This window comes from Eremomyces bilateralis, assembly GCF_010015585.1.
Source record: "Eremomyces bilateralis CBS 781.70 unplaced genomic scaffold P152scaffold_2, whole genome shotgun sequence".
Lineage (NCBI taxonomy): Eukaryota > Fungi > Ascomycota > Dothideomycetes > Eremomycetales > Eremomycetaceae > Eremomyces > Eremomyces bilateralis.
In genome coordinates, this window is record NW_022985068.1 from 51,159 (window position 1) to 79,147 (window position 27,989).

General features: G+C 54.8%; 4 protein-coding genes across 4 annotated transcripts; 3 read left to right on the plus strand and 1 right to left on the minus strand.

The window, feature by feature from the left end:
- Positions 1-147: 147 nt before the first annotated feature.
- Positions 148-2,982, plus strand: P152DRAFT_108186 (uncharacterized protein). Its single transcript, XM_033673607.1, has 3 exons — positions 148-851; positions 920-1,032; positions 1,093-2,982. Exons 1-3 carry the CDS (start codon positions 602-604, stop codon positions 2,860-2,862), a joined length of 2,133 nt encoding a protein of 710 aa, XP_033537657.1. The 5' UTR covers positions 148-601; the 3' UTR covers positions 2,863-2,982.
- A 1,238-nt stretch (positions 2,983-4,220) lies between these two features.
- Positions 4,221-7,067, plus strand: P152DRAFT_408554 (uncharacterized protein). The gene is made up of 2 exons (XM_033676925.1): positions 4,221-5,353; positions 5,399-7,067. The coding sequence occupies exons 1-2, from the start codon at positions 4,460-4,462 to the stop codon at positions 6,608-6,610; spliced, it is 2,106 nt and encodes a 701-aa protein (XP_033537658.1). The 5' UTR covers positions 4,221-4,459; the 3' UTR covers positions 6,611-7,067.
- Positions 7,068-8,052: 985 nt separating this feature from the next.
- P152DRAFT_463748 (GroES-like protein) lies at positions 8,053-9,635 on the minus strand (the record flags this gene model as incomplete). The annotated part of the gene is made up of 6 exons (XM_033680521.1): positions 8,053-8,235; positions 8,293-8,496; positions 8,571-8,853; positions 8,953-9,070; positions 9,435-9,495; positions 9,624-9,635. 6 exons carry the CDS (start codon positions 9,633-9,635, stop codon positions 8,053-8,055), a joined length of 861 nt encoding a protein of 286 aa, XP_033537659.1.
- A 4,229-nt stretch (positions 9,636-13,864) lies between these two features.
- Positions 13,865-27,957, plus strand: P152DRAFT_108596 (uncharacterized protein). Its single transcript, XM_033673609.1, has one exon. It carries the CDS (start codon positions 13,949-13,951, stop codon positions 27,914-27,916), a length of 13,968 nt encoding a protein of 4,655 aa, XP_033537660.1. The 5' UTR covers positions 13,865-13,948; the 3' UTR covers positions 27,917-27,957.
- Positions 27,958-27,989: the final 32 nt, after the last annotated feature.

Here is a 27,989-nt window from a genome sequence, read left to right on the forward strand (position 1 = left end):
TATTGCATTCACTGTTATTATTGCAGTGATAGCAGGTACTTGGAGTGATGCTTTGGTGTAAACAGAACCAGACGAACGCACGATACACGTTGCCTTGTTGCCTGGTTCAATTGTCGCCTTACTGCCTCATTGCCTCAATCTGAATCGTGCTCTCTGCTCTCACGTCAATCTTTGTGTCTCTTCATCACCACCGCCAGCGTCCACCACCGAATCCGCGCATCCGATTCACCTTCGCCTTCTTCTTCGCCTGCACGTTTCCTCCCACGTTTATCCTTTTCCTAACACTCACTCTCTTCATCTCCCTCTCTCTCTATCCCCAAATTTCCCCCACTCACAGAAAATCCTCCTTTCCCTTGCACCATCCCCGAATGACATCTTGATGTTCTTCGGCTGCTACCGAGTGCTTACTGCAGAGATCTAATCTCCGCTCCACCAATTCCATTCAACCCCACCATTGCTTGCCGTCGTTTTTGCGATATTGCGTACCGGTACATCGACGACATCTCTCCTCCGCTGCTTCCTCCATCGCCATATCGCAACATCGCTACACTTTCCTTTCAGCCCTCCCTGCTGCCTTCCGTGTGCAGCTATCCTGCCAAACATGAGCGGTTTACCCCCGCCGTTTGCGCCGGGAAGCGGTGCCAATGGCCAATCTACCGGCGGTACCTCTGGGAGCGGTGCTGGGGCTGGCAACGCTCGTCAGGTCCGCCAGCGTCCCTCGGGTGACTTCCGTCGTTCCTCCACTGGTGGTTCTCAAGGAGCGCAGCCAGTTCCAGGTGGTCGGAATTCGACCGGTGGACTTCCAGCTCCGGTTCAACGTCCTTTTGGACCCGCGAGTCCTCCAAACAAGAGTACGTGATAATTGGGACTCGAGCATTGCGAATGAGATATCACGGTGACTAACACATATCAATCGCAGACACGAAGCATGTACCCTGCAAGTTCTTCCGTCAAGGAGCCTGCCAGGCTGGAACGGCTTGCCCATTCCTCCACACCCTCGACGTCGTTACCCCGTGCAAATATTATCAAAAGGTACGAAGTCCGGTCAAGGGTGGTTGATGTGCATGGAACAGCCGATTGACAATCACATAGGGTAATTGCAAGTTTGGGATGAAATGCGCCAATCAACATATCATGCCTGACGGCCGAATCGCAAACCGTCCAAACTACGGAATGGGTTCCTCTCAACCTCCAGTTGCTCTCGGGAACCGCGTCGCACTCCATTCACCCACTACACCCGCACCACCGTCATCACTCCTCACCCTTCAAGCTCAGCGCAACCAAGGTCCACCCGGCGCGATTCGACCGGGACCAAATGGGGAATACACCTACGGGCCTGCTCAGCAGTATATGGGCTCCATGGGGATTGGAGGCGATATGAACTCGTTGCTCGATCCCTCCGCACACGATCTCGGTTCCTCTCCGACCTCCATGGCCCGCAGCTACACCATCCGAGACGCCCCCCTACCTGAATCATTCGATCCGCAAGGGGTCAGCGTCATCCCCCGCACTGGTCCCATGGCAGCTAGCGTTCCCGCACATTTCGGCATCGATCTAGCCAGTCCCCAACCCGTCGCGACTGGGAATAACAAGACCGGTTCTGGCCTCAGCTTTACCTCCGGATCGCCTGCTGCAGGTCCGCTTCGTCATGGAACTGGGATTGACGCCGTGGTCAACAGCCGGAACGTCCAAAGCACCAACCGAGGATTTCCATCCTTTGGTTCATCCCCACCTACCATCAGTGATGATCTAGCTAGCGGTCGCCGCACCATGCATTCGGATCGGTACCGGAATCTGAAGCAACCTTTCCTGTCCGCCAGCCTTGGAGCGGCCGGCTCGCGAAGTCCCATGGGGTTCGGCCCCATGAACTCCATGCGCTCGCCATCCGGATACGATGCAGCTCGGGCATCCGATGCCGACGCAGGAGAATGGGACCCCGCCATGCAGCTGGATGAAGACCTCCTCGAACGTGACCTGAGAGCAAGCCTCGACATCGACAACAAGCCCCACAAACCTCTCACCGACCGCCGCCTCTCTCGAAACGGTGAAGACGATGCCTTCAACATGCGACCTCTGAACGCAGCGCTCAGCTCCCCCCGCCTCGACCCATCCTCCAGCTTCCGTCCTCTCGGCCACCGCCATTCCCTCTCCGGCCTTGGCTCCGAGAACGTCCTCGGAAGCAGCTTCGGCGCTGTCGGTACCCCGGGCAGCAAAGTCGGCAGCCCCCCCAGCGGTTTCGTCGGCAGCCCTTCGCGTTTCAGCCAGTTCTTCTCGAAATCTACCACCAAAGAGTCTTCGACCACCACGAACGGCAACACCGTCGACCCCCCTTCCAATAACGGCGCCATGCCCATCAGTAAGGCCCCGAGCAACCCCGGCCCCAGCCCCTTCGGCCACGTCGGCTCCCCGCTCCGCACAGCCAGCTTCGGCGTCGGTTCGCCCGAAGGCGATCTCAACGCGGGCTTCTCGAGAAGCCCCCCACCGCATCGAAAGAACAGCGGCTCCCTAAGCGTCCTGAGCCAGCAACTCCAACGCACGAAACGCAGCGGCTCCACGACCGAACCCAGCGACATCGCCGAGCAGCCCCCCTCCCGAACGACTGCCGACACCGCGAGTCTTGCGCCCGCGCCCGCGCCGCCGATGAAGCGTATCACGTCGACGTCGTCGAATATCCCGAGCCATGGCATCGCGGAGACGGAGGAGGAGGAACTATTCGAAATGGATGTGGAGGAGGGGCTGTCGCCTGGGGGTGGGAAGGCGGATGCGGAGGAGAAGGGGAGGGGGAAGCGGAGTAGTTGGCAGAAGGCGTGGGGTCAGGGGTTTGATGGCGTGGGACGTGGATTGGGCGTCAGGGGCCGCTGATTGAGGCGGGGCGGAACAAGATGTGCTCGTTGCTTAATGAACGGTGCATTGCTGGAAAAGATGAACGAGCAGACGGCGGTGCTTCGACTCGGGATTATGTTGCCATCCGGCGTTTCTACCTGTCACGGCGATGGGTGGGGAGGCGATCACTGAACATTCCCATCTCTCTTTGTGCGAATTCCCCCACTATACGCTACACCCCCTTCCTGTACTCCCCCCTTTCCCTTTGCCTCCAACCTCATGGCACAATATGCTTTCCTTTTCACTCATTTCTCCATGTCCAAAGGAAAGAGACAGTCTCAACGACGAACTTCACGGGCAGCACACAGCACATCACCACAGCACATCGCATCACCACGGCGCAGCGGCCAGCATTTTTCTTTCGCATGTTTCTCACACACACCAGCATCATTATACCCTTCTTCATACACGGGGAACCGGATCATCCCCGACGCCGAGGAGGCCGATCCGACGCAGTGCGGAACGAAAAGCACATGAACGAGGAAGAAGGGACGGATGATCGGACTAGGATAGGATGAAGGGACGGGGATTGAACGGACGGGATGGATATTGTATGATAGATGAGAAAACGAGACTACATGGATATACTCGGCAATGAAACAATCCAGATTCAGTTTGGTATTGTCGGTCGGTGGAGTAGGCTAGATTCTTGGTGCTGAACAATCGGTGGACGGCGAGGACTATCAGGTGGATATCCAGGTGCCTGTTCGGGATTCGTGGGAAACAGTTGGGTGAATCAGTCTGGCTACCATATCCTTCATCCTGAATTCCCTTTGCTCCATCCGATTGATATACGACATACGTAAAGTACCGTGCCCCATATCCGCCGATTGGGGTTTGGTGGGCAGTGGGCACGCATCGGATTGCCATATCCAGCTAGTGAGGGGTGTTAAGATAAGGGCGGGGATAGCGCAGAACCACAGTACGACTCCGGACTAACTAGAACCCATCCAGTTCGCATTGAATTGGAGGGCATTGCAGCAATCAAAGCACGATTGTCCTAGAATTTGAATCGTAAGGGCGAGGTGGAAGTCATTACTATAGTCAACTACATAGAAATAACCTGGCCCAATCAAAAAGCCCACCTTCCCTCAAATGATCACGATGACCGGTTCTCGCAGGATCTCCTCGCAGGAAATCCGAGACAGAGATAAGTAATCTGACGCTTATGTTGCCTAGACGCCTAGGATATTCCCCTTATACAGAAACGGTACACTATATCCGACAAGGAGGAGACCATGATCCATGGAGGCGTTCCGGACCCCTCACCCTGCAGTTACTACGTCCCTAGAACCAGCAACCATTGTCCAATCGCCACGAACGTGGGTGGTGATGAAGGTGAGATTCTCAAATACACCGAACTGATACCACGCGTAATCGGTTGCCGTTTGTGTATTGATAGATACGCTGATGGACGAGTTGCTTGTTGGATGAGGGGGCAATTCTGTACTACTGGCTAGCATCGGTACTATATATAACGGGAGGCGAACTCCCTTATCGTCACCTCTACGTCCTCATTGTCCCCGAACTTCATCTCCTATTGAATCTTCAAGTCATTCCCGCAAACGATCTCACTATGTCTCCTCCAGCAGCCACCGAGATCAATGGCTCCTCGCCCCCCATCCGCTCCAAACCTTCCTCCACCCCTCACCCCCTCTCCCCCCTCAGCGCTGCCGAGATCCAATCCGCCGCCTCCCTCATCCACGCCCTCTTCCCCGCCACTGTCGACCTCCACTTCAAAACCATCACCCTCCACGAGCCCCCCAAAGCCTCTGTCCTCCCCTTCCTCGCCGCCGAACGCTCCGGCGACCCCACCCCCTCCCTCCCCCGCCACGCCTTCGTCAACTACTACATCCGCAACACCAACCGCCTCCATGAAGCCATCGTCGAACTCTCCTCCGCCTCCGTCGTCCAGAACAAACTCCTCCCGAAAAATTACCATGCCCCCGCCGATAGCGAGGAGCTCATCGACCTCGAGAAGATCGCGTTGGCGGATCCGTCCGTGCAGGCGGCGATCGCGAAGCTGCAGCTGCCCGAGGGCACGGTGGTGGTGCTGGACCCATGGATCTACGGCAGCGACGGGGTGGACGACGACGAGCGGATGCACCAGTGTCTAATGTACATGCGCGACCCTTCGAACAGCGAGGAGGTGGACTCGAATTACTATGCGCTGCCGCTGCCAATCTCGCCGGTGATGAGCGCGGTGGATCACCGGGTGGTGCGGGTGGATGTGGTGCCGACGGGGAGGGATAATGCGATCAAGGAGCTGGGGAAGACCACGGTGTATCCGGCGAATGAGTACTTGCCGGAGTATCAGACGCTAAGGACGGATTTGAAGCCGTTGCAGATGGTGCAGCCGGAGGGGGCGAGTTTTACGGTGACGGAGGCGGGGGAGACGAGCGTGTTAGAGTGGCAGAAGTGGAGGATGAGGGTGGGGTTCAATATGAGAGAGGGTCCGGTTCTGCATGATGTAGGTGCACCCCTTTGTGGTAGGAGGAATTTACTGACTCTCTAGATTTCGTACGAGGGTCGACCGCTCTTCTACAGAGTGGCACTGGCGGAGATGAACGTCCCCTATGCGGATCCACGAAGCCCTTTCCACCGGAAGTCGGCCTTTGATTTGGGTGATGTTGGAGCGGGTCTTATGGCGAACAACCTCAAGCTCGGATGTGACTGTCTCGGATCCATCCACTACCTCAACTCCGTGTTGTCCGACACCAAAGGCAAACCACTGCCCATGGAGAATGTGATCTGCATCCACGAGCAAGACGGCGGCATCGGCTGGAAGCACACCAACTTCCGCACCGGCCGCGCCGCCGTCGTTCGCCAGCGCCAGCTGGTCGTCCAAACCATCATGACCGTCGCGAACTACGAGTACATCGTCGCCTTCATCTTCAACCAAGCCGGCGAATTCACCTTTGAGGTCCGCGCCACCGGCATCCTCAGCACCCAGCCCATCGACGAAGGCCTCTCCGTCCCCTGGGGCACCGTCGTCCACCCCGGCGTCCTCGCCGTCCATCACCAGCACATCTTCTCCCTACGCGTCGACCCGCACCTCGACGGGCAGAGCAACCGCGTTGTCTACGATGAGGCGTCCCCGATGCCCAAATCCGACTTCAACCCGCACGGTAACGGGTACGAGGTGCATACGACGCCGATCACGCAGTCGGGCGGCTACGATCTCGACCCGCTACGCAACCGGCTCTTCAAGATCCAGAATGCCGGCGTCAAGAACCCGATCAACGGCCTCCCCGTTGCCTACAAGATCGTGCCGCCGCCGTTCCAGTTCACGCTCTCGGACCCCTCGTCCTTCAACCACAAGCGCGCCGAGTTCTCCGATCACAACATCTACGTCGTCAAGTACGTCGACCACGAGCTGTACCCGGGGGGTCAGTATACCAACCAATCGCGCGGCGGCACCGGCGTGCGCAGCTGGGCAAATCGGAAGGAGAACGTGCTCGACGAGGATCTGGTGGTGTACGTGCAGATGGGGATCAACCACGTGCCGCGCATCGAGGATTTCCCGGTGATGCCGGTGGAGACCCTGCAGTGCCATTTCAAGCCGGTGAATTTCTTCACGAAGAACCCCGCGATGGATGTGCCGCCGAGTGAGCAGCGGTTCAATCAGAGTACGCTGGTGAGTGCGCAGCATTGTCAGCCGGGGGTGGAGGGGGTGGTGACGGCGGAGGGGACGGTGGAGACGAATGGGAGTGCGTGCTGTAATTGACGGGGGAGATGGATTGTAGATTTTGGTGACATGATTGCGTATATGAGATATCCTAGGGATTTAGTCATGATTTAGATTAACCAAATGGTTCAGCAGTTAGCATCATTTGTCAGTGTCATGAATCGACTTCACCCCTGATGGACAAAGTATGACTCACTTGGTTCTGTATATAAAGCAGAGGCTGCACAACTACTACTCCCAGTGTCGCGTATCGATACATGATTGGAACTGCGTCGAAATCTAACGCAGCCATTCTGAATCAGCGACAGACAGCGAACGTATCGATACCTCGTTGGCGGAACCCAACAGTGATAGGCGTCCACGATGTGCTTCTTTGACTCCAATGAAACTAATGGACTCAGAGACTGGAACGATGAAGATTGTCCGTTTTCGATCGAGTACGGGTAACGGTAAACTAAATGAAGCATGTGATTAAGTACCTGTAGGTCAAGGCCGTCCTTGGTCCGAGTATAACGCTGTTATAGCGTTATCGGAATACTATTAGCATGTTCGCCTAACAACTAGCATGTCATTCCATATAACGACTGATGATACAGCAGCTGGCACCGCCGACAACTGTGTCCCCGACTCCAGAATAGCAGCATCAGTCGGTGAGCTCGACGTATCTGACTGTAAGAATTCTATCCCCTATAGTAACCACACTGACGCGTATTGTTCTGAGTATATGAGTCCTCTGGCAGCGGTTTCTCCTATAAGACCAGGCCGTTAGTGTTCTATGAACAGAAAACAAACATCCTTTTTCGGCTCTTTACAAATTTGAAAGACATCTTATTCAATCGACAGTCAGCTTAGTCGCATTCAGTGCTTGAAGGAACAATGTTCGCTCTAGGACCGCAGAAGGAGACGCGATATACCGCTTCAACGATCTAGTCGAAATTGGAACACAACACTGGTATCCGCAGACATCCTTGCCTGGTATAAGTACCATACGCACCGTCAGGACAAATATCAAGGGACTGGTAGAAAAAAGGGACTGCACGAAGCGTTATTGCATGACCTCCGAGTCGTACAGGCCTCTGAAATCATCAGTACAGATACCAGGCCAAATGAATCGGGGCCAAAGGGACCAGTGCTAGGTAATAGGACCACGCCAGGCAAAGAGGAGAGGCTATTGTGGAGCATCCACTTCCGAAACCTGTATATGCCACGACGCCCACCTTTTACTATCTCGGCGAATGAAGAAGTTCGGTGTTCAATAAGAGATACAATCCCGTGGCTTACGAGGGCCGGCAGAATATGGCCCTTCTATTCAGCGGCCCCTCCTACGTTTTATATATCCCGCAGCATCCGACTGTATTTATCTTCCCAGTGCTGACCTTTAGATATACGACTTGAGGGATGGACTCGGAGAGATATCACGGGACTGAATGAATTAAATAGTCGCATTCTGAGGACAACAGATAGCCATATGAAGACGCATTCTATTTATTCGCTAGCACGTACCGGTATCTCGCCTTTCCTTTAACCATATCTTGTACGACTTGGTTTGCTTCAGCCAGTTGCCGAACATCAGCCCATGGTGTGAGATTTTCTTTGGCCGCGAACTCCAACATCTTCCTCGCTGTGCTCCGTGATCCAATCAGGCTGCCCCCCAGTTTGAGATTCTTTGATAGTGGCGCAAAGGCCGAGAATTATGGAATCGGACCCGCCGGTGCGCCGACTTGAACCATTGTACCGTTCACATCCAAGAGGGCTAGATATTCTTCCAACCGCATGCCTGGACCTGAGACGGTTGATATGACGAGGTCCAATGAATCAGCATGTTTCTTTGACCACCCTTCTTCCTCTTCCGTTGCGATGTATTGGTCGGCCCCTATCTTCAGAGTATTCGCTCGCTTGCTTGAGGACCGCAATATCGCAACAACCTTATCTCATTTGAGAGCTTTTGCGAATAGGATGGCAAAGTGGCCCAATCCTCCAACTCCAACCACGCCAACACGTTTGCCTGGCCCAGCTCCGTTTTCAATAAAGGCGAGTACACTGTCAAGCCGGCGCATAGCATTGGGGCTGCTGCTCCCGAAGCCAGTCCGTCCGGTATGTGAAATGCGAAAGCTGCGGGACCCCGCCAGTATTTCGCGTATCCTCCGTACGACTTCTGTCCATCCATGTACGTCGAATCGTAGGTTGCGACGAAGTCGATCTTGCAGTGGTTCTCCAAGTCCGCCGAGCATCTTTCACAGTCGGCTCGAAGGCAGGCATTGCACTGCACACCGACACCGATCCTATCGCCAACTTTAATATCACGCACTGCTTCCCCAACGCGGATGACATGTCCAACAATTTCATGACCCACAACAATAGGGTAGTCGGTGGGGTTTCACCCTGAGCGGAGAGAACTAATGTCGCTACCACAAACGCCGCAGTGACTGATTGCAATGTCGATGTCCGTATCCGTAAAAGGTTTTGGCTCATAGGACTCCCACTTCATATGACCATCAACTGAAGAGGCATCGTGAGCGACCTAGACTTCGAAAGAGTAGTTTGAGTTCATAATGTCAGTGTAGTGATGGTGACTGTGATGATGATAGAGGGATAGACTCAAGGTTTGCCCGGTCAAGACTTATGATGGCCACTTACTACGAATGGTGTACGTGAAGATGATATCATCCTCTGCCTAATGAAATGGCATTCCTTCTCTCCGCCGAATCGAGGTACGGATTGCATAAGAGGTAAGTTACCTACATCATCATACACAGCTTGAAAGTGCTTTGGCCGGATGATCGGGACCAGCTCAGCGACTGAACCGTTCCGTTGAGCCTTAAAAGTGCCCGCCTGCAGGCCAGATCTCGCAACTCTAACCAACTCTCAAACCTAGCCATGAGCCTCCCAGATCCAGGCGACGACCTAGTCCATCCGTCGAACATCTATTTTAACTAGATTAAGTTGTGAACTAGAAGTTTGGCTGGGGTGTGAGTCGGTAGATTTATCTGACCCTCAGGGATGGCTCCTGTGTCTGCGAGGAGAGCTCTGGCACGTGATATCACCCTGTTACATAATCATGCATCTTATCCTGTCGTCCACACATCAGATGACACAGAATCCTGATACGGAATCCTGAACGACGATCATGATCCAGTTGGAACTGTCCGACAGCAACTTGGTTATCGTCTTTTCATTGCCTTACTTCCGTAGAAAAGTGCTGTATAAATCCCATCACGAATTAACGACTTGACGACGAATGTTTACGGCTTCTTTCGGCGGTTCACCATCAGGGATACGAACCGGGATCCGCGCTATTGGCCCAGCCTCACGCCTTTTTCAGCTAGCAACGACACCAGCGTGCAGTCTCCAATTGCGAATCGTCCTTAGTTTTGCCACAACAACCCTCAGTGGAGTATCCCCATAACTAACCCGCTTTGTTGGAGAGCTCATCGCGACGAAGTTTGGTTCGCAGTACCAGTTCCTGACATGATCCCTTAAACCCTATGTTTACTGTTTATTGCACCGCGCACTCCATCTGTTTGCCGCTGAGCAACGAAGCTCTCGCCCAACACCATGTGGAGCAAGCTCACCGGAAAGTCCTCCGACACGTCGCATGATGGTCGGAGGCGGGAGCGCGATCGCGAGAGAGAGAAAGATAAAACACGAGAGAAAGATAGAGACTGGGAGGATGTGCCATCGTCTTCGAAACGGAGGACTGAGTCCGTGGTTACCTCATCGACGAGCAGGAAACCTGCGACGACAACGGAAGGTTGGACGAGACCTCGCGAGCCTAGTCACCGGAATTCATACCCTCCTCCGGCGCCTTCATCCGTATCCGTATCATCGTATGCAACAGCGAGAACGGGCCGGTTAGAGAGAGCAAGCACAATGGATGATTATGTTTTGGATGCGAGAGATGACTCTGCACGATACGACAGAAGCGAAACAGGCGAGGTGCGACGATCGTCGAAGTCTGACAAACATCGGGAGCGATCGACCAGCCACGATCGCAAGAAGAGCTCGAAGAGCAGAGATCGGTCACGAAGTCGAGATAGAGAGGGGAAGCGGAGTAAAGATGACGAGAAGGAGAAGCGGCGGGATAAGAAGGAAAAGAGCGAATCTAATGGCGAGAAGAAAAGAAGCAAACGAGATTCGGAAGGTTCGAGATATGCCGGCTCTCGTGCTCCCAGCATCGTTAGCCCACGAGAAGATGATGCTCCTTCAACTTCCAGGGCTGGCTTCAGCGCGCAAGTCGGAGGTGCCGGTTTCTCGCAATTCCCTGGCCAAGTTGGCGCATCAACCAGCCCCGGCCCAATCGGTCGACCGTCCTCGACTTCATACGGAGAGATGCAACACGTCTCCTCGCAATTCCCCGGCCAGGATCCTGCGACTTTCGCCGGACCACCGCTCCGTCCGCTGATCGCCGCATCCGAAGGAGGCCCAGGACTTGCCGCCGATTTCTACGGCGATGGCGGCGAATCCGTTCTCCGTCAACCCGGCGTTCGACCACACACTCCAGTTGTTACCGGCGCCCAGCCGCATTTGATGTCGGCGTCAGCTGTTCCAACGCCTGCGGAAGATACTGGGCAGGGAACTGCTGCGGATTACTACACGGAGCATGCAGCGGGCATGGAGGGCGCATCGAGTGCCTGGTCACAACAACACGCCAACCTACCAAGTGGACCGGAGAACGTTGTGAAGCCTGGAAAGCCTGGCAAGCCAGGCAAGAATGGCAAGCACTCATCTGCTGGCACCGCAGCAGCATTGGCTGGAGGCGCAGCCCTGGGTTATGGATTGGGACATGGTGGACACTCGAATGGCTCAACGCAAGCTGGCGCTTTATACCAACAAGGGGCCAATTCGTCCATGTCGACAGTCATTCCTGCTGGATCTTTGTCTGGCAAGCCTAGCAAGAACGGCAAGAATGGAAAGAAACCTTCGCGAAGAGACAGTTCTTCTTCGGACGACCACTCGAACCTCCCTGCCTATGCGGCTGGTGCAGCTGGTCTAGCTGCTGGTGCGTATGCGCTGGGCCACCATCACAACGGATCAACCTCACCACGCTTTTCCCCCGCTCCACCGCCCGGATCGTACATGTCTGGGGGTGCAGGTCCACCTGGGTCGCTCGGTCCGTCAGGATATGCGGCGGGGATGGGCGGCGGGGCGATGGCGTTTCAACATCACATGGAGCATCATCAGCGGCACCATGGTCCGATAGGCAAGTTGGTCGAATGGTGGAAAGATTACGAAGACATCGCGAAGATGGAAGCATATACCGAATACATTGGTGTCTGTCGATATTGCTTTGACCCTCATAGTAGCCCTGCGGATGCGCCACGCAAACATAATTCCGCAAAACGACGCAGGTCGAGAGAATTCGGTGGAAGAGTGGATAAAGACCAGCGCTACTACACGGCGGGTTCCAGCAAGATCAGTCTGTCCGGCTCGGATAGCGATTCCAGAAAGCGCAAGAAGAAGACCAGCAAGGCAGGTGTTCTCGCTACTGGACTCGGCGCATATGGTCTCGCGAAGGCCGCCAAGGGCATCTGGAACAACCAGGACTTCGATGATACATACTCCGTCAAATCAGGCAAATACATCGGAAACGATCCGCGATATGACAGCCGTCATCGAAGTCGCAGCCGAGACCGTCAATCCCGCGTGGACACCGGCATCACGCACAATGGAAAAGCATACAAAGTCCGACACGATCGGCATCGTTCGCGATCTCGGTCTAGGTCTCGCGACCGGACGAGTGGGATACTCGGTGCCGCTGCTGGGGCAGCCGCAGGTGCGACCTTTTTGGGAGCATCGTCCTCTTCGAAACATCGACATGCTTCGCGGAGCCCTGCGAGGAAGGAGCACGTGCAGGTGCGTCGACGCCATAAGAGCCGGAGTCGCAGTCGAAGCCCGAATAAGCTGGCAGCCATTGGCGTGAGCCATCCGCGGCACGGTCACAGCGGCTATTCTCTTGCATCTTCATCTCGGTCGCACGGCGAGCATCGAAAATCTCCAAAGGGAAAGAACGCCGGACTTGCTGCGCTTGGTCTTGGAATGCTAGGTGCCTCTGCTGCGTCGAGTTCAGGACGGAAGAAGTCGAAGGCAAAGAAGAAGAAGAAGACGAAAACTGGTTTCTTCAACTTCGGCAACGGCTCCAACTCCTCCGAATCGTCCGACGACGGCCTTATTTACGGTTCCAAGCTCGACCTCAGTCGCCACTCTAGCAACCGATCCTCCAAAGGCCGCAAAGCCAAGCGCAAGTCCTCCCATGAAAACCTCAACGCCACTCTTGCCGGTCTGGCCGCCACCTCTGCTGCCCTCGCCGCCGCACAGCACGGCAAAGGCAAGCATAGAGCCCACACTGGTGCAGGCGGTTCCCACGGCGAAGTCGTCGCCATCAAAGACCGCCGTCGCCCCGTCCGCGCAGACTCCCACCGCGGCTGGGACACCCTCGGCTCCACTGCCGCATCCAGCCGCCGCCGCCACTCCTCTAGCTCCTCGATCCTCAGCTCCTCAGCCGACGACGACGACGAGACCTGGGTCGACGAGTCCGGCGTCGAGTCCGACGTCTCCGCCGCTTCCAGCGGCATCACCAGCGCCCTTGCGTACGGCGACTTCGCCTACAAATCCAAGTCCCCCGCCCGCAAGTCCACCGACAGCCTCATCTCTGGCATCTCCGTTGCCAGCTCGGCCAGTGGTGGGGGCGGCCTTTCGAAGTGGGGATGGCGCTGGGGTGGGAAAGACGACGATAAGAAGAAGAAACGGAAGCACTCATCCACCAACCTCGCTGCCGCCGGTGTTCTTGGTGCGGCTGCCGGCACCGCCGCGAGCGCCATGTCTAGCCAGAGCAGCGTCCTCCCCTCCGGGCCGATGCAGACGGTGTACCCCGTCGCGACAGGCGACCCGACGCGGTTTGACGCAGGGGACCGGATCACGCCGTATTCCGCGTCGCCGTTAATCCAGCCTACGGGGCCGAACCAGCAACCCATGATCTTCACCTCGCGGCCTGACGTGCCGATGGAGGCGCCCAGGCCGGTGATGCCGGTAAGCCGGGAGGTGTACGCGACGTCCGGGAGTTACATCCCTGGGGTTCCGGTATCTGCGCCAGCGGAGCATGATGCGCGAGTGCGGTATGGGCATGCGCATGACGACTCGGAGATTCCGTCGCATAGTGCGTCGATGGCGGAGAGGTTGCGGAGGCGGGATTCGAGCCCGGCGCCGAGTACGGGGTCAGTGTTGAAGGATGCCGGAGTGGCGGGGGCGGCGGGGATGGCGGTGGCGGGGATACTGAGTAGTGGGGGGAGGAGAGAGGGGAGGGAGAGGGGGGATGTGAGGTTTGAGGATGAGAAGGTAAGTCGGAGGGAGGCGAGGCGGAAGGAGAGGGAGCGGGAGGAGATGGAGACGGAGCGGGAGCAGGAGCGAGATCGAGAGCGACAACGGGAGATGGAGCGGGAACGCGAACGCGAACGAGACCGAGACCGAGAAAGAGAACGACAACGCCAAGTTATAAAGGAGCAAGAGGAAAGGGAGGAGCGCGAAAGGAGGAGGATGAGGCAGAAAGAAAGAGAGGAGCAGGAGGAACTCGAGAACCGGATGCGCCGACGAGAGAAAGAGGAAGAAGAGGCGAAGGAACGAGTACGTGATTCTTCTTCGACGCGTGCCAGAGAGGAAGCGGCGCGCGCACAACAAGAATACGAAGCTGCCCGAGCCAGACGAGAAGAGATACAGCGCGAATTGTACAGTCGCAAAGACGAGAAAAGCTCCGAACCGAAACCCCACGAAGCGGAGATCGATCGCCAGATCGAGCGGAAGCAAATCGAGCTTCGAGGGCGGGAGCAGAAAGCTCTGGGCCATAATCCTGCCGTGCCGATTGCAGCAGCCGCCGTTGCTGGTGCGGTCGCCGTGGCTGCTGGGACGATGATGTCGCGATCTGAAAGCGATCAGGGGAGTCGGCATGAGAAGGTTGTCGAGCCGAGGGAATTCCGAACGGTGGCTCCAAAGGAACCGTATCAGGTCGTGGAACCGAAAGAGATCCCAATCGTTGCGCCAGAAGAATCGTATGCTGTGCGCGAGGCGCGCCATGTCACGATTGAGCCTTCCCAAGTCGCTATTGACTTCGTTCACGGGGACGCGCTCGCAGACCCCGACTTCTTCAAGAAACGGCGAAAGGCAAAACAGGCGCAGCCGCAGTCACCTCCAGAGCCTGAAGATAAGGCGAGATCGAAGAAAGAAGCCGAGCTTGCAAGGCGTGCGGCGGATCGAGTTATCGAAGATCTGGAACACAAGTACGAAGCTGGACCAGTCAACCAAGCCGATTTCTTCACGCCAGATATCCTCAAAGATCATAGCGCGCCGGCAAGCCCGAGGATTGAACCGAATGCGGACAACGATATGACGGTCTACCATGACCCGCACGATGCTGCAATGGCAAGCAGGTCCGTTCCTCCTTATGAGAAGCCATATGCGCTGCATGTGGCTGGGTTGAGCCCGCATCCTTGGCCGGTGCCGACACTTAAGCTGATTGAGCCTACTCCGCCTCCAAGCCGGGCTACTACTCCCGTTCCATCGGAGCCACCCGGGGCCGCTGAAACGACAACTGCCGAACCAACCCCCTCAGCGCCAGCAGTCGCCGAGCCAACGGTCCCCGAGCCAACAACCGCTGAACCCACAACCGCTGAACCCACAACCGCTGAACCCACAACCGCTGAACCCACAACAGCTGGCGCTGCGGACGAGCGAACCAGGAGTACGGGAAGCAAAGTCACCTGGGGCAAAGATCAGACCCACCACTACGAGGTACAGGCGCCTGAGGGTCACCGGGACAGCTACAATGCCGACCCAGATACCAGGGGAGCTCATTATGAGATTGCCGTCGACGTGGATGATCCAGAGGGTCCGAAGAGGACAACATATAAGCATGAGAACACGGAAGAGCCAGCTTGGGCTGCGTCCCGGGATATCTCACCAATTCGCATCCCATCTCCTGTACGCCGCAGCGTCTCACACTCTCCGGTACGAGATACCGAGGGTGACATCACAGATGACCGGCGCGTCGTGAATTCGGATGAGGAACAGGAGAAGGTGTATGAATCGCATTCACCACACGTCGAGCCGGTGGTCGTTACGCCTGGTGAACAGGAGGGGGGCTCGTTATATCGAACCCCATTCTATGAGACGGTCACAGACCTTGGATTTGATGCAGACGAGCCTCCTGGTACTGGACATGGCGCTGTCTTAGGCGAAGTGGAAGAAGAGGAGCCGAGGACACCTAGACGGTCTGCACATTCAGCCATGCCTGGAGGATTTGACGATGAGGAAGACTCCCCGGTACTCGACCGAGCTCCGGAACCAACACCTCCTCGTGAGAAGAGGTCGAAGAAGTCCAAGTTCGCCGACATCGCTGCTTCAGCAGCCGCGGGTGCAGCTGCGTCTACGATCGCTCGCGAAATTGGCATGGAAGATGAGCCAACGCGAAATGGGAATCGTAGCATCGTCGAAGAAGAACCTCCATCCTCCAAGAAGGGGAAGAAAAAGAAGAAGAAAGGTTCCAGAGCCTTCTCTCCTGAAGCAACCAGTTCTCCTTCTCGGGCGTCACTGCCCGAGGACATCGATGATGAGCTCGCAACCTCCCGAGATTTCTCCCAGTCCGTGGCTGACTCGGGATATGTCTCCCGGCCAAGTCAGTCCGTCGCGGATGTAGCCGATGCTCCTCAAGATGCCAGCTTCGCCGACTTTGAGGAGCCGAAGAAAAAGAAGAAGGCAAAGAAGAAGAGCAAGAATCGCGATGACGATTTCGAAAGGTCCGTAGAAAGTATTGGCGATGCCAATATTGATCGAGATGAGACACGCAAGATTTTCGAGGAACCGGATTCGTATGCCGAAGAGCGCGATCGTGAGAGTTCGAAGTCGCGGAAGTCTCGCCAGGAGGAAGATTCCGAGCACGAAGATCATGAGCGTAGTCGCGAGGCGAAGGCGAGTGCTCGATTCGATGATGACAAGAAATCACGCCGGAAGAGTCGAGACAAGTATGACTACGACGAAGATCGATCTTCCAAACGTGCCAGCCGACGGGATTCCGAGAAATATGAAACTACTTCTGTCGTCTCAGAGCCTGCCGATTTCTTCGAAACGCCCAAAAAGTCGAAACGGAGGTCCAAAGGCGTTGACGATGATGCTGCCTCTGAGGTTGGATCGACGGTCTCTTTACCTGCAAAGCCGGGATCTTCCAGCAGCAAGGTCAAGGAAAAGCGATCGGGTATCCTGGGAAACTTGTTCGGGAAAGGCTCATCTCAATCTGAAGCGTCAAAAACTTCTACAAGATCTGTGGATGATCATGACGTTGATGAACGACGTGTCAAGAAGAAGCGCTCAGGTTCGACGAAGTACGGCTCTGATGATGAACCAGATCGACACTCCCATCAATCTGGGGAGAGGAGCGATAAGAAGCGAAGCAAAGACGATCATGGCCTAGAATCTTCATCTCGGCGGTCAAATGGTGAGTCTCGAGAATCCAAAGAATACGACAGACGGAAACACCGAAGTCGAGACGATCGAAGTAGTAGCAGACATGGAGATTCCGATCAGGAGTCTTTTTTAGCCGAGCGGGCAGAGATGGGACAGGGTCCTCTGCCCGCTAAGCAACCTGTCGTTACTGATTTTGAGCAATCATCACGATCATTAACAGAGGACCTTAGCAGGGAAATAGATCTCGAAGATCTTTCAATAATACCAGCTCCGAGCGATGAACCAGATGTACATGAAGAAGCATCTGTCAGCCCGAAATCGAGTTCGCCGATGGACTCGATGGAGCGAATCCCTCCCCTTACTTTGCCATCCCAGGAGCGCCCAACGTCCTGGCATGGCATGCAGTTGGATCCGTTTGCTGTGGCTGCTGCAAACAGAGACGAGGCTGCTTCAAGATCAATCAGCCAACCACCATCTCCCCGCCTCACCAGCACTGACGTTCCATTCGAGCGACTAACTTCCTCTGAATTCGCGGAAAATTCACCGTCTTCCCCGCTCGAATATCAACGCTCGCAATCCACAACCGCCATCCCCGTACGTTTCAGATGGCAGTCTTCAACGCCTACCCTTCAACGGCTCACATCAGTGAGCTCCCCTGTTGAATCGCCCCAATCCCCTTCCCCCACCTCCCGTTTGCGGCACACCAAGACCCATTCCGCAGAATATCGGACCAACACTCAAGAAGTGCGGCCACTCTACCTCGTCGAGCGAACTCGCCAGATTCCAGAGGTTGAGGACAGCTATCCAGAACTTCCAGAGAGCGCAGAAACGTCAAGGAGCCCGTCACTGCAGGATATGGAGGAGTTCGTGTCAGCGGTCCAGTCGCCGGAGCAAAGCTTTGCAGATTTCGCGGATGTGGCGCCTTTCGATGAGGGTCGCGATTTGTTCGTTGACACTACTCTCGATGACGTTTTAGGATCGCAGGAGGTCACACCAAGAGCTACCACCTTCCCACCGGGTGTTTTGGATTTGCTTGCAGACAGAGAAGTCGAACTCGACGCGAGCCAGCATCATATCCTAACACAGACTCGCGACTTGGATGAGGGGTTGGAAACAGTGTCGACAGCTAAACAAATTCCGGAGGCCACGCCAGCTCTTGAACGAGCGAGCGTACGGGACTTGGATATCTCTACGCTACCGGCACTTCCAGTGAGCAGGCCTTCGACCCCAGAGCAGCTAGTCAAAAAACCCGGCTACTATTCCCCAAGAGAAATCGTCGAGCCAATTTCTGAGGCCGCGCCGACCCTGGAAGCAGAGGAAGTACAAGATTTTGATATCTCTACACTACCTGCCCTACCGGAAAGCAGGCCTTCAACTCCTGAGCATCTTGACAAAGTACCTACGGGTCTTTCCCTTGGAGAGTTCACCGGAGTAGCGTCGATTGGTGGTGCTGTTGGTCTCGCTGTGCATGAGCTCCTGAAGGATGATCAGAAAGGACCAACTCGCGAAATCACGCAGTCCAAGCTTCCAGAGACGATTGGACAAGATGCGGGTCATGCTATGCCACCACCTTCTGCCCCAGAGCCCAAAGAAGCCCACCCTGACGACCCGACTGACAAGCCAATAGAACGCGCTGTCATTGAAGATGCTGGTTTAGCAGCTACTATCCATGAGCGAGAGGCATCTGAACCGGCATTTGGCAAGCCAGCCTTAATCCAAGAAGAACCGGCGACGCCAGTCCCTTTCCTCCTAGCCCGCCGTGAGAGCAAAAAGGCCAAGAAGAAAGACAAGAAGAAAGGAAAGAAAGGCGGCAAGTCGAGCGAGCCCACTCCGGATGAATCTGTTGCGGATGACGTAGCCGTTGACCAGCACCACGATGTTGAGGAGGCTCCAACTACAAGCCCAGCTGGGGACACCATCGAAACTGGACTTGAAGCCAGCTCAGGCGTTCCGAGAGCAGCTGCCGAATTTGCACAGGAACAAGAAGTCGCTGTCCCACAGGCAGATCATCGTATTGATACTCGCGACGAACTGCCAGCCGCAACCAATGTTGACCAAGATGTGGTAATCGTCCTCGAGGAACCAGCAAAACCGGTGGGGGAATCCATTGGCCAAGTATCTGTGGCCGAAGGCCCATTTGCACAGCCCTCAGTCATCGATCCGGAGACGGACGACATTGTTGGCGACTGTGGTATAGCTGAGATACACACTGAACATTCCTTGGTCGCCGACGACATTGCTCTTGCACCACAACCAGTAGAGCATGGAGTTGAAGACAAAGACATGACACAAGATGAGTCTGTTATTGAACCACTGCCTGGGTCAGAGGAGTCCAAAGAAGCGTTTCCGGCTACTACTGAGGAACCGGAATGGACGGAGACTCTGAAATCAAAGAAAGGTAAGAAAAAGGGAAAGAAAGCAAAGGGCTGGGCAGCCTTCGATGATGAAGAAACCGAACCCCTTGCCTTCTCCGCCACAGAATCCAACCCCGAACAAGTGGTTGAGGGACCCAATGTCGACGTCCAATCAGAGCAGACTGCCCCTATTGCTTTCGTGTCCGGAAAGAAGAGCAAGAAAGTCAAGAAAGCCAAACGTCAATCGACCTTCGAGGAAGCACTCCCTGATACAAGCGGGACTGGTGGTCTAGCGAATTCGCCTGACGAGGATGAAACTTCTCCTATGCCAGAAGATGTACCAGAAGAATCGTTCGAGGTCGCACGTGGACCAGAGGAGGAGCCATTTGTCCTGCCCACGGGAAAGAAAAGCAAGAAAGAGAAGAAGAAGTCCAAACGCCATTCGCCTTTCGAGGAAGGAATTCCTGTTCCGAGTGGAGCGGACGTTCCAATAGCTGCTCCGGATGCTCACGAGGGTGCTCCTGTGCCAGAAGTAGTTGAGATGTCGAATGAGCCCTTTGAGGTGGAACCAGAACCAGAAGTCGAACCCTTTGTCCTGTCGACAGGGAAGAAGAGCAAAAAGGACAAGAAGAAGGCCAAACGTCAGTCCACATTCGACGAGGAGCTTCCAGACCCTGGGGCTATTGAATCCCGAGCCGCCCCTACTCTGGAGGAAGACGTCGCTGCAGCAGAAGAAGCTGGGCCACTAGAAGTTCCTCCCGCGGTCGAAGTGAACAAGGAAGAAGGCACCTTCGTCGTACCATCTGGCAAAAAGAGCAAAAAGGACAAGAAAAAGGCCAAACGTCGGCCCACATTTGCTGAGGAGTTTCCTGATCCTGGTGCTACTGAATTCCGAGCCTCCACTCCTACTCCGGAAGAAACCATCGCAGCCGCAGAAGAAATTGAGCCCTTGGAAGATCCTCCTCCGGCCGAAGCGAATATGGAAGAAGAGGCCTTCCCCGTCCCATGTGGCAAGAAGAGCAAAAAGGACAAGCAGAAGGCCAAACGCCAGTTCACGTTCGACGAAGAACATTTAGATGATGGTACGAGGGATATTCCAGCCACTGTTCCCGGTCTGGAGGAAGAGATCAAAGCCGAGATCCCGGAAGAGCCCCTCGCTGTCGAACTGCGAGAACAAGAGCCATCAGAAGCGCCTCTCGCGGCCGAAGAGATCAACAAGGAAGTGCCGTCCGTCACCTCATCGGGTAAAAAGAGCAAGAAAGACAAAAAGAAGGCCAAACGGCAGTCCGTCCTTGACGAAGTGGAGTCAGATGCTGCTGCGAACGAATCTCCAGGCGCCTTTCCTACTCTGAACGAAGAAATCGAAGCTGAGATTCTTCCAGAGTCTTTCGTCGTTGAACCAGAACAAGAAGAGCCATTCCTTGTGCCATCGGGGAAAAGGTCTAAGAAGGACAAGAAGAAGGCCAAACGCCAATCCGTACTCGAAGAGCCTACCGAGTCAATCGAACAAGAAGTTCACATTGATGCGCCAATCCCGGGTTTTCCACTTGCAGAGCGTGAACCGTCGATCCAAGTAGCAGACGATCCTTTGACTTTGACGCCCGACAAGGTCAAACCCCAAACCACATTCGATGAAGGGACCACGGAATCAATCGACCGCGACGTTCCCGTTCATATCCCAAGTGTGGATTTGCCTCTTGCAGACCACGAGCCGCCGTCAAGCCAACCGCAGGACGATAGTGCCCAACCCCAAGAGGATCCTTTTCTTTGGACGTCCAACAAGGAAGCAACATTTGATAAAGAGCTCACGGAGTCAATCGAACGTGACGTTCCCATCGATACCCCTAGTGTGGATTTGCTAGCACCAGAAGACGAGCCGTCGGAGCCTCGGGCTATTGACGAACCTGAAGAGGACCCGTTCACTTTCACGTCCAGCAAGAAGAGCAAGAAGGATAAGAAGAAGGCCAAGCGCCAGTCCGTATTCAATGAGGTTCCTGAGGAGTCAAACGAACGAGAAATTTCTGTCAACTCCTCGAGTGCGGAGCTCCCACCAGCAGAAGTCGAACCGCCGCAGCAGGAGGAGGTTGAGGGCATCGTTGAACCTGACGAGGATCCTTTCACTTTCACGTCCAGCAAGAAGAGCAAGAAGGATAAGAAGAAGGCCAAGCGCCAGTCCGTATTCAATGAGGTTCCTGAGGAGTCAAACGAACGAGAAATTTCTGTCAACTCCTCGAGTGCGGAGCTCCCACCAGCAGAAGTCGAACCGCCACAGCAGGAGGTTGAGGGCATCGTTGAACCTGACGAGGATCCTTTCACTTTCACGTCCAGCAAGAAGAGCAAGAAAGACAAGAAGAAGACTAAGGGTCAATCAATCTTTGAGAACACTGTAGACTCATGCACTGAGGACACCCCCATTGAAGTGACTGATTCAGGGCCCGAACCGGTTTCCGCACAGGAATTGGCACCGCTGCTCCCGACCGGGAAGAAGAGCAAAAAGGATAAGAAGAAATCCAAAGCATGGACTGCATTTGAAGAGACTCCTGAAGCGCCATCTGGAGATGTCTCCGCCAGCGCTGCAGAGCAAACACTAGCCGTTCAACCTATAGATGATGCGGAAGATCCATTTGTTCCCGCGTCAACAGGAAAGAAGAGCAAGAAGGACAAGAAGAAGCGTGCCGCTTGGACTGCATGGGAGGATACTGAGCCGGGCCAAGTTGAGCCTGTCGGGGATGTGGCTGCACCCTCCGAAACCGCTTTGGAGGATGCTCCTCTCGCAGGAACTCCCATCGAGGAATCTCCAAAACTAGACGTTCCTGCTAACACAGAATCTCAACGCGAAGTCCCTGTGGAACAAGACTCAGAAAACCAGATAAGGGCTGAAGAGCCTGTTGCTACCACTCCCGACGAGCCTGAGACCTTCGAGCCTGTACGCAAAGGCAAGAAAAAGAAGAGAGAGATAAGAAAAAGCAAGGCTAAATTTCAAGATGAGCCCTTCATGTCAAATCCCGATGTGGAGGAACAGGTCACGCAGCCAACGGACACAGCAAAAACACTCGAGGAACACGAAAGCGACTCAGTCACTTTACCTGAGTGGAACATCAGCCCTCCTGTGGCTGAACTGGATGATGGCCACGTACGGAAGATTCCTCTTCCGCCGGTGACTGAAGACGAGAATCTCGAGGATGGGGTCGAGCCGGACGACCAACCAATTTCGGATGACATCGACGGACCCTTCGAATCACCGCATGACAAATTATCTCGGGATCTCGAACCGATGCAGGACCTCGCGGATATTTCGCAGATCCTCAATAAACCGGAGAGTGCTCAAGCCGAGCAGCATCAGCCCACTTATCTGCCTGAATTCTCTGACATGGACTGCGACCTTTTGGGTACCTCTGAAGTTGTGACCGACCCTCATGCTGCAACAGAAGACATTGAAGCTACACAACACCAGGTCCAATCCCCTGTTGAGGCCACGATTGTGCCTGGCCACTTACAGGATGTTCATGAGCCACAAGCCGAACATCCAGCCACCCGACTGGAAGAAACAAATGATGTCTCAATTGACGCCGCCACAGTTCCACTTCTGACTGTAGAGGACGGGGGTCTTGACAAGCCTATCGAAACCGAGCATGCACCTGCTGAGACAGTTCCTGCTGAAGAATTCAATGTCGTCCAAGATCAGGATATTGCAGAAGCTGTTGAAGAAAAAGGTGTTGAAGCTGAATTGGAACCGGCAGTGGCCTGGACAGCGAAAAAGGACAAGAAGAGCAAGAAAAAGAAGAAAGGAGCAAAGGCTGCTGAACCTGAACCGAAGGAGCCGGTTACCCTCGCTGATCGGGACATGACCACCGATCAAGGCGTAGAAACCCTTGAGGCACCAGGGTTACTAGTATCAGACGAAGCCAGACCGAGCCCGGCCGAAGAATCAACTTCTCTTTCTGAACCCACCGAAACCATATTACCCGAGACAGCTAATATGCCAATTGAACAGCCTGTCGAGGCCGATGGTAGCGAATGGACGCAACCGATCAAAAAGTCGAAAAAGGACAAGAAGAAGAAACGGAAGGGTCTCGTCATCGAGGAAGATCAGCCTGCTGGAGCTAAGACTACTCTTCAACCGCAATTGGGCATTTCAACCCAAGCCGACGTTTCTGCCATCGAAGTCAAGGAGCCGGAGGGGGGCATGGCTATAAGTGATGCGACAGCGGATGATTCTGCTCCCATCGAAGCTACTGAACCGCCGCTCCTTGATTCACAACTCACAGCTGCAGCAGAGGCCACTGTACCTGGACCTGTGGTCGGGGCTGAACAGGAAGTCATGGACTCCGTTACTTTGGACACGGAAGCGCCTGCTGATGTTGACGAGGAATGGAGGGTGCCATCGAAAAAGTCGAAAAAGGACAAGAAAAACAAGCGGAAGAACATTGGCATCGAATCAGAGGCACCCATCCAAACCAAAAACATACCGCAATCAGAGGAGGGTCCTACTCAAGTTGGAACTTCGGGTACGCAAGAGGAGCCACCACTGGAAACTCCCCCAGGTTCAGATATGATCGAGCCCGTTCTTTTGGTCGAGGATGCTAAAACTGCCACCAATCCGTTAGATTCCACGTTCGCAGCTGAGCCTCCTGCGCCTAAATCCATGGCTGTTGTGGAGGCTGAATCTGGAGATTTGCCTACCCCTATTCCAGAGACCCAGGCTGAGGCGGTCGAAGAGGAATGGGCTGTGCCATCGAAGAAGTCAAAGAAGGACAAGAAGAAGCGTAAGGGCCAGCAGGCAGTTGCTGAGGAATCGCTCGAGCAGTCGAGCACCTCCACCCCCGTGGTATCATCGGCCCCGGATCCTGACTTCACACCCGCGCTCACCAAAGCGGAAAAGAAGAACAAGAAGAACAAGAAGAAGACTGCTGGATTAGCTTCCTACTTTGACGGGCCTGAAGTTCCAACCCCACCCGCTAAGGATGAAATCGTGGACACGAATGTCGTACCAATGGTCGAGGAATTGGCTGCCGTCGATCAACACGGTTCTTCTGAACACCTGACTGCTGAGGTTTCAACCGACGCCAAAAACGAGGAGCCAGCCAGTTCTGTGCCGGATCGCTCGATTGCAACCACTAAACCTACGCCGGAAGAGGAGGCAGTTGATGACTTCGCAACCCCTCACGAACAGCCTAAGGCTTTAAGAACAGAGGAGCCCATCAATCCAGCTTCAGACCGCTCAGTTGAAATTCCTCGGCTCACATTGGTTGAGGAATCCGCCGTCGAAGAGATGCCAGAGGATTTCGCAACCCCTCTTGACCAGGTCGATGCTCCAGAAGAGTTTTTCCCCGTCACGAAAGGAGAGAAAAAGGGCAAGAAGTCAAAGAAGCAGCCATTCCTGTTTGAGGATGTAGGTGAATCCGCTGTTGCCGAACCTTCTTCTGTTAGTGAGCCCGTTGAACAGCCCTTCACTGTCACGTCGAGTAAGAAGGGCAAGAAGAAAGGCAAAAAGGCAAAATCAACAACTCCTTCAGACCTGGCAACCCCAAGGGACGCTTCACCAGAACGTGATACAATGGAAGTACCTGAAGGTGCTCAGGCTCTGAAATCAACGGATGTGGAGATTAAAGACAGCAGTATGGAAACGCAAGATCGCGCCACTCCCGACAACCAAGCGGCTGAAATGGCAGAATTTGTGGACGATGGCCCCAACACTGATCTTGTTTCTTCTCTGGAGGTTTCAGAACCGCAGTACGATCGTGATGACCTTGAACGTGGTACTCGCCCGGAGGAAATCAGTCAACCCCCAGACTTGCCTATCACTGAATTCAATGACGATGCACCCTCATCAATCCCATCGGTTGCGGAATCTCTCTTTGGGCAACCTACTTCGATGGAGCGAAGTTCATATTTCCCGGAATTGCCGCAAGAATCGAGTACCGCCTATCACGTACCACAGACTGCTGAGAGAGATGTCGATTTCGCTGCGGCTGCAACTGCAGGCCTAGTCAGCGCAGGATTCTCGGCTACGCTAGCCGAATCTGCCTTCAACGATGATGATGTCCATCAATCTGGTCCACGCAAAGCTGGATCTGAAAGGGGGGTCCTCGAAGACCACATTTCAAGCAAAGCTACTACTACTCCAGGCCCCTCACCCGCACTTAAGGCGGAGAGTAATACATTCAGCCCGGAAGCTGTACTCGATGACCCTGTCTTCTCTCGTTCACATAGCCCGCAAGAAGCGTTGGATACTACGGACGACCTCCCTCCTATTCTTCAACGGCCAAGGAAGAAGCGCAGCTCGGGTTCTCGTTCACCACCTGGAAGTCCTCCACCTTCTGCTGTTGAGCGTGCCGTCACCGAGGATGCTCCTCCTGCAGAAGCATTAGCTGAGGCGGCAATATCAGATTTGGAGGAAGAATTCCCCGTGACAAAGACGAAGAAGAAGAAAGGCAAGAAAGGCAAGAAGGCGAAGCAGGCTTCTATGGCTGCAGAGACAAACACTACGCAAGAAGCAGCTGCAATTGAACCGGAGGATCGGGCAGTCCTAGCTGATAATTCGGTCGGAGATCTTCACGACCCCTCTACCTCTCAGAAATATGAACTCGAGAATCCGGTGGAGGTATCAAATCAGGAACTGGAGAAGACGACTGCAACGACACACGACCCCCCTTCTACGCCTCGGGATATCGAGTCCTCATCTACGCCAACGGGGCGGCGAATAAAACCAATGCGCAAGCCAAGCACGAAAGGCAAGAAGGGAAAGAGAGGCAGCACACTGCCGTGGGAGGAGCAAGAGGAGCGATCGGGAACTCGAGGCGAGATTAGCGGAGCATTGGGAGCAGGGTTGGGAATTGCATCTGCAACCGCACTGAAGGGCATGGCAAGGAAAAGTCAAGATAGTTCAACCCAAGACCAGGAGAACGAGGAGCTCGGTGAACATGGCATCGAGACGAGAGATTTTGCTGCAGCCATAGATTCCCCGCAGCGGCAATCACCTTCCGCCGCAGGAGCACGACAGACAAGCGTTGTTTCATCGGTATCCCCTAACCTTGAAAGGGTCAAGCGGAAAGCCGCGGCAAATACAGCTGAGCCTCCATCGAAGGCCCATCACATATGGGATATTCGCGACTACGTTCAGGAACCAACATGGGCATCCCCACAAGAGCATCGTGACAGTGCTGTCCACATTGGCGGGTCACCCCAGACAAAGAGCCTGCCATTGATGCCGGATACAACGAGAGACAGTGGCTATCACGATACACCGATTCTTCTGCCACCTGAGCACCATGCACCCAGGAGTGTAGATACTCACGAGAGCACTCCGCCCCTATCCAGCAACATGCCTAGCTCGAAGGAGCAGCTTCAGGGTTCTGACGAAGTTGGATCGGATTGGGAAGTCTCGGCTCATCCAACACTAGTTGATGAATTGCAAAGAGACATGGTACCTCCCCGCAGCCGTCCGGTATCCCTCGCGGAGGGTACTGCTCCCCCTTCTACCTTCACATCACCAATGGATGCTACCACGAAGGCTAGAACTTCGTACCTTTTCAGCTCCTCTCCTTCGATCAGAGATACTCCTATACGCCGACCAAGGACGCCGGATGAGTCAAGACAAGCTATCCCAGATGAGGATCTGACACCATCCATTGCTGGTAGAACTCCAACCAGTCCTTCTGATACCGGAGCCTTGTCAATGGCACCCCGTGGTTCAGGCGATCAATCAAGCCCGTCTCCTTTCGGTACTGGATCAAGCATGCGATCGCTTGGAAGAGACTCAACGATGACTCCATCAAGGAACCTTGCAACGATCGAGGAGCAGGGCTCTGAGCCGGGTTCGTCTCCATTGAGCCACAAGGCCCAACGCACATCTCCTCCAGAGGCCAGTCTTCATCACCGATTCCGATCTCTATCACCACCCGAACATGCAAGTCCTGATCATGAACATAGAGATTCCGCTGGTCTTGACCATGTCTTGGCTCAATCCCCTCGTTCGCCTCACACTCTTGATCTCCCAGCAGACTCGGCTCGTTCTTTAGGATCCCCGTCACTACAATCTCCAAGGGATCTTCGATCACCTCCTCCAAGCAGCGAGAGATCCATAGCCGTCAATCGACTTCGTAGTCCTTTACATTCAGGAACAAGAACCCCTGACTCCGCAGGACAACGACGACCGTTGAGTGCAATGAGCGCTCACAGCCACCACAGCCACGGCTCCAACCAATCACTTAGGCGCACGGACCGCAGTTTGTCAGGTGATCTCCGAATCGCCAGCCGCCTTAGTGAAACCCAAGAACCTGGCGCGACAAGAGGTTCAACACCTGCACCCATTCACTCCGCGCCGTTGTCGCTTTTGGGCATCGCGGCGCAGGATCAGGATTCGCCTCGTAACATTTCACCTCCAGGATTTGGCGAAGCCGGTCCGTCCGATTATGACAAGTTCAGTGAAGTGAGCGACAAGGGCAAGAATCGCGCTGTTGCCAACGCGATGGGTGATGTTTTCGTGAGTATAGCTCTCTCCTACCACCATAATGCTTCCATCTTCGGATATGCTCGGGGATGATGCAACTTATCTAGCAACTGAGTTGATAGCTGACATTGCTCGCTCTACAGGAAGGCTATGGCGAGGCCCCAAG

What these genes read in the sequence shown, in the direction of transcription:
- P152DRAFT_108186 (XM_033673607.1), top strand. Translation starts at nt 602, where the DNA reads ATGAGCGGTTTACCCCCGCCGTTTGCGCCGGGAAGCGGTGCCAATGGC. An exon ending in CGCGAGTCCTCCAAACAAGA is followed by an intron (nt 852 to 919) that starts GTACGTGATAAT and finishes TATCAATCGCAG; the next exon opens with ACACGAAGCATGTACCCTGC. An exon ending in CGTGCAAATATTATCAAAAG is followed by an intron (nt 1,033 to 1,092) that starts GTACGAAGTCCG and finishes ACAATCACATAG; the next exon opens with GGTAATTGCAAGTTTGGGAT.
- P152DRAFT_408554 (XM_033676925.1), top strand. Translation starts at nt 4,460, where the DNA reads ATGTCTCCTCCAGCAGCCACCGAGATCAATGGCTCCTCGCCCCCCATC. An exon ending in AGGGTCCGGTTCTGCATGAT is followed by an intron (nt 5,354 to 5,398) that starts GTAGGTGCACCC and finishes CTGACTCTCTAG; the next exon opens with ATTTCGTACGAGGGTCGACC.
- P152DRAFT_108596 (XM_033673609.1), top strand. Translation starts at nt 13,949, where the DNA reads ATGGAGACGGAGCGGGAGCAGGAGCGAGATCGAGAGCGACAACGGGAG.